The 6,187-nt window shown below is 36.9% G+C and overlaps 1 protein-coding gene across 2 annotated transcripts; it reads right to left on the bottom strand.

Annotated features, from left to right (window-relative positions):
- Nucleotides 1-437: 437 nt before the first annotated feature.
- On the bottom strand, nucleotides 438-2,869 carry LOC142553323 (uncharacterized). Of its 2 annotated transcripts, XM_075663495.1 has the most exons (2): nucleotides 2,617-2,869; nucleotides 438-2,301 (listed from the first exon to the last, which is right to left on the bottom strand). In XM_075663495.1, the coding sequence occupies exon 2, from the start codon at nucleotides 2,270-2,272 to the stop codon at nucleotides 620-622; it is 1,653 nt and encodes a 550-aa protein (XP_075519610.1). In that variant the 5' UTR covers nucleotides 2,273-2,301; nucleotides 2,617-2,869; the 3' UTR covers nucleotides 438-619. The 2 variants fall into 2 exon arrangements, with proteins under 2 accessions (XP_075519610.1, XP_075519609.1); XM_075663494.1 differs by having other exon boundaries at nucleotides 438-2,869.
- Between the last annotated feature and the right edge of the window lie 3,318 nt (nucleotides 2,870-6,187).

Below are 6,187 nucleotides of genomic sequence, written 5' to 3'. Positions count from 1 at the left end.
TTTGTATGAAACCTCAGTTCCATAATTTGAAATTATTGATGAAGTGTGCTACCATAAGTTGTACAATTTATTATATTAAAAAAAAATTCGAGGGCTTTTGTTTAAGTAAAGCTCTAACAATCGGGTTGAGCTCAAAATCGTGTTTCAGCTCATGAAATAATACTCAAATAAACTTGAACTCTAATTTTGTGCTATTGAGAGACAATTTGGTTTGATTGCAACTTGTTATTGACAAATGACATTTGAAAAAGGACAAATTTATATACATACTATACATTAAGTCACAACTCCTTATTAATCTGACAAAATTACAGCAAAATATTACCAAACACTAGTTTTTTACACAGACAGCATTTACCTATGTACTACATATAAGAGACACACAAACAAAAACTTTGCTTGATCAGGCATCATGGGAGACCGTAATATCTATATAAATCCAATATAAAAATGCATGTCAATAGATGCCATACAACTGAACCAGACCACGAACAAAAGAGCCATCTGAATAAAGGTGCCATTCAATAAATGTATAAGTAACACAACAGACATCTATCGGTGAATAACAGAATAGAAGTTGAAAGGAAAAATAAAACCACAAATAGATTAAGAAAGCTCGTCACAAAAGGTTTTTTGTCAATCTAATCATGAATCGATTTATTGCACCTGTCTCCAAAACTATCCAGGATGACTCGAATAGCTCATGAAAGTACTCAGCTCCCGTCTCCTCAGCAGCACTTCTGAAAGCAATTCCAAACGCATTTCCTTGAACTGCTCCTAGCCGTGGCTTCCCGCAGATACCAACGATTAAGACCTTATGGTCTTGCGTGTAGCAAATGCATATCAAAGGCTTCATTCTTGCTCCCTTCTCGCGTAAAGCATCCATCAGAAAGTACCCAAATTTTGTCAAGGATTGAGGGAAGCACAGGAGCTTCGTATCCGCACACTCTTCGAGCTTCACCCACCGGAACTTACTTCCACTTCTTATCGAACCTTTCTTTGTTATGGCTGAGCTCCCTTGCCTAAGAACTGCCCTTTGCACCTTAATAGCATCCCGCATCCCTGTTTCAAGCTTGTCGAGATTGCTTAAGGACAGGGCATCATAAGCTACCCCAAATTGCTTGGAACCAGAGGAGCCATCTGCTTCTACCGATGACTCTAAAAGAGCTGTCACCCCATACACAACATCTGCAGCTGAAACTTTCGAGCTATACCCATGAAATAGCAAGAAACCTCGGAAATAAAAATCAGTGAGCCCAAACTCTGGTAGATACTGTTCAAACATATCCTTCATTCTGTGTTTTATCTCTACGCTCATGTACTGAAACTTCTGTTTGCACTCCTCCCGTGCAAACCCCATCCGAGCTAAAAGAAGCTGCATCTTTTTCAATCCATTGTCACTCCAAGTTTTCAACTTAGTAGCTATGTAGGAAGAGCATAGCATTGAATCAAATAAATTCCATTCTTGTAATAACATCAGCCTTGGCTCATCCTCATAAGCAATTCTAGAAAAATCAGGTGCCACAACCTTTGTACCATCCTTGAGAGTGATTGATGTAACAGCATCCAAATTTCCTGAGCTGTTTATGTGTTGCTCAAGCTCCATCACCCCGGCCTGGTATCTTTCATCTGTTAACCTCTCGTGTACAAATTGGTCAGTCAAAGCCACACAGGCCAACCAAAGCAACTGAGTCGTGTTCTTTCTCAATGAGTGTGAGAGATCATACATCAAACACCCTGATGGCTTCCCATGGAAAGTTCCCATAAAATAGTACTCTCTCTTTAACTTTCGAAAAAGCTTAACTGGGTCATCCGTGTTTTCTTGGGAAACTCTCCTTTTCTTTCTGTTCCTGCCCCCACCCTCCTCCTCGCTGTCACTCTCATTTTCATCCTCGCTGTCCAAATCATCCTCAACTTCGTCGTCACTATCCAATTCACTAGCGTTAGCCAGAGCCGATACATCAAATTCATAAGCTAAGTCAGCTTGTAGCTCATCATCTTTCGTGTAAAGCACCACCACAGAATCATTTTGATTGCTTAAATTGTGTAAATGTATAGGCCTATGACTGTCTACTACAAAAACACGAGCTAATGGTCCAACTTTAAGAACCCTTCTAAGATCCCTATGGCAACCCCAGTTTATCAACAAAATGGTCATGGGATCATCTGACGAATAACTCAAATTATGTCCAGCATACTTGTGAATTTCCTTGAAACTCGAAACCGGATAACACGCATACCTAATTGAATCTGATTCGAGAACGTGACACATGATCTTCAACGAACACAGTGAATCTACATCTGAAGTCGAGGGGAAAATTAGCACAGGCGCGGAGGAAGCAGAGGCTAATGCCGATTCCTTTAACCTCTTGTAAAACGACTCAATGCTTTGCTCCCTCACCATACTTTCCCAGCCCAAATCCCACCAAAAATCAAATCTTTCCCGGGACAAACAAAAAGGATTTTGTAAAAAATACCCAAATTTCACATGGGCATTGAGTGAATTACTCAGATCCAATCAGTACGGAGCGTATAAACTAACAACACAACAATGACTCATGTTTATTCTGTGGAAGAACACAACGTACAGAAGAGAGATCGATTCACGGCATGTACCTGAAAAGCAGCTTTAGGTGAGGATTCATTCATGCATTCATGGATGCTTGAACTTCAGTTTGTGCAGATGCTTTCCAATTGTAGGAGCGCGCAAGAGAAAGATTTGAATTGGTTTAAATCTCATTGACATTTTTTCGTCATCTCTTTTCAATTTTCAAATTTCAGAGAATTTTCGGAATTTTAAACGGCCGCCAAATTTTGGCGGTGAGATTTACGTTTCCGGATGTCGATGGAAAGACCAAAACGCCCCCAATGATTTCACTTGACTCTACCATTTTTTGAAATATTTTTATTTGTCGTGAAAAAGTAAAAATTTATGGTAAAAACTAAAAATCTCAAACTCTCAAATTTACCAAACTACACACTTTATAATATTTTTCTCTCTACTCAATTGTGATTTTCTTCACAAATGAGAGATCTATTTATAAGAAATCTTTACAAATAATCCAAAAATAAAATACATCATTACCTACATCATCACACACTAATTTTCAATATTTACAACTCTTATTTTCAACATTCAAATATTCAACATTCAAATATTCAATACACACATTTTAAATATTATTTTCCAACACTCCCCCTTGTGATGATGATCATGATACGATGATGTCTTCATTACGTGTTTTTGTACTGCCTCGTTAAAAACCTTACTTGGAAAAACCCATTGGGATAAAAACCATAGTAAGGGAAAAAGAGTGCAGTCACGTAAACTCCCCCTGATGTTGACATGAACAATTCTTCACAAATTTCGTAGATTGCACATCCCAATATTATATATGTGCTTTCTGAATATTGACGTAGGAAGTGCCTTTGTGAAGAGATCTGATGAATTTTCACTTGATTGAATGTGACGAACATCAATACATTTATTCTTCTCAAGCTCCTTGGTGAATGCGAAGAACTTAGGAGGAATATGTTTAGTTCTGTCGCTTTTTATGTATCCTTCTTTCATTTGAGCAACACATGCAGCATTATCTTCATATAGTATCACAGGCTTCTCATCAGATGATAATCCGCATGAAATTTGGATATGTTGGGTCATTGATTTTAACCACACACATTCACGACTTGCTTCATGTAGTGCAATAATCTCGGCATGATTTGATGAAGTTGTTACGAGCGTTTGTTTCTGAGAACGCCAAGATATTGCAGTGCCTCCACGAGTAAATACATATCCAGTTTGGGAACGTGCCTTGTGTGGATCAGATAAGTATCCAGCATCAGCATAACCAATTATACTTGGATTAGCATCTTTTGAATACAAAAGTCTCAAGTCTGTCGTTCCTCGTAGATAATGGAATATATGTTTAATTCCGTTCCAGTGTCTCTTTGTTGGATATGTGCTAAATCTTGCCAACAGATTCACGGCAAAAGATATATCAGGTCTTGTACAATTTGTAAGGTACATAAGGGCACCGATGGCACTTAGATATGGTACTTCTGGACCAAGAATATCTTCATCATCTTCACATGGACAGAATGGATCCTTTTCTATGTTTAATGATCTAACAACCATTGGAGTACTTAAAGGATTTGCTTTATCCATATTAAAACGTTTAAGGATCTTTTCTGTATAATTTGTCTGGTGAACAAACATTCCACATTCTTTTTGTTCAATTTGTAAACCCAGACAATACTTGGTTTTTCCAAGATCCTTCATTTCAAATTCTTCCTTCAAGTATGACACAACTTCTTGAATTTCTTTATTCGTTCCAATGATGTTTAAATCATCAACATATACAGCAATAATTACGCATCCAGATGTTGTTTTCTTAATGAAAACACAAGGGCATATTGAATTATTTACATATCCCTTTTTCATCAAGTGATCACTTAGTCGATTATACCACATTCGACCTGATTGCTTTAACCCATATAATGATCTTTGTAATTTCACAGAATAACATTCCATGGGTTTTGAACTTTGTGCTTCAGGCATCTTAAATCCTTCAGGGATTTATATATATATATTACTATCAAGTGATCCATATAAGTAAGCTGTAACAACATCCATAAGACGCATTTCTAAATTTTCAGATACCGCCAAGCTAATCAAATACCGAAACGTAATTGCATCCATCACAGGAGAATACGTTTCTTCATAATCAATTCCAGGCCTTTGAGAAAAACCTTGTGCAACAAGTCGAGCTTTATATCTTACTATTTCATTTTTCTCATTTCGCTTTCGAATAAAAACCCATTTGTATCCAACAGGTTTTACACCTTCAGGTGTAAGGACTATAGGTCCAAAAACATTACGTTTATTTAGCGAATCTAATTCAACCTGGATGGCATCTTTCCATTTTATCCAATCCTGCCGATTTTTACATTCACCAAAAGATTTTGGTTCATGATCTTCGTTATCATTTATGATGTCGATTGCCACATTATAAGAAAATATATCATCAATTTCATCTATATCTTTTCGGTTCCATATTTTTCCAGTATTAATATAATTGATAGAGATTTCATGATTCTCGTCCGTTTGTGATTCTGACAGAACATTTTCATCATCATGTGTTTCTTCAGGAACACCATTCTCTATTTTGTGATCATCATGTGTTTCTTCAGAAACATCATTCTTTATTTTGTGATCATCGTGTTTCTCTATGAATTTTCTTTTTCGAGGATTTTTATCCTTGGAACCGACTGGCCTTCCACGCTTCAGGCGTTTAATGACATCATGAGTATCTTCCATTTGTTTCTTTGGAATTTCAATTCGAACAGGGGCATTTGCAGCATGTATATATGATTTAGTTATCCCTTTTGTGTCTGCAAATGCATCTGGTATTTGATTTGCTATTCTTTGCAAGTGTACAATTTGTTGTACATCTTTTTCACATTGTTTTGTTCTTGGATCCAGATGTAACAATGATGATACATACCATGTAATTTCCTTTTCGGTATGTTTCTGTTCTCCCCCTAACATTGGGAAGATTTCCTCATTAAAATGACAATCAGCAAAACGTGCTGTGAACACGTCGCCTGTCTGAGGTTCAAGATATCGAATGATTGATGGACTATCATAACCGATATAAATTCCAACCTTTCTTTGAGATCCCATTTTCTTTCGTTGCGGTGGTGCAATAGGCACATACACCATACATCCAAAAATTCTCAGATGAGAAATGTCTGGTTCTTTACCAAATGCAAGCTGCAATGGGGAGTATTTATGATATGCACTTGGTCTGATGCGAATTAATGAAGCAGCGTGTAAAATTGCATGTCCCCATATAGAAATAGGGAGCTTTGTTTTCATAATCATTGGTCTAGCAATCATTTGCAGACGTTTAATCAATGATTCAGCCAATCCATTCTGTGTATGTACATGAGCAACAAGATGCTCAACAATGATTCCCATAGACATACAATAATCATTGAAAGTTTGGGAAGTAAATTCACCAGCATTATCAAGTCTAATTTTCTTGATTGTATAATCGGGAAATTGATTCCTCAATTTTATTATTTGAGCAAGTAATCTTGCAAATGCAACATTTCGAGTTGATAATAAACATACATGTGACCATCTGCTGGAGGCATCAATCAATACCATAAAGTATCTGAATGG

This window comes from Primulina tabacum, chromosome 8 (assembly GCF_025594145.1).
Source record: "Primulina tabacum isolate GXHZ01 chromosome 8, ASM2559414v2, whole genome shotgun sequence".
Lineage (NCBI taxonomy): Eukaryota > Viridiplantae > Streptophyta > Magnoliopsida > Lamiales > Gesneriaceae > Primulina > Primulina tabacum.
The sequence above is the reverse complement of the archived record's forward strand: the minus strand, read 5'-3'. Positions and strand labels throughout refer to the sequence as shown.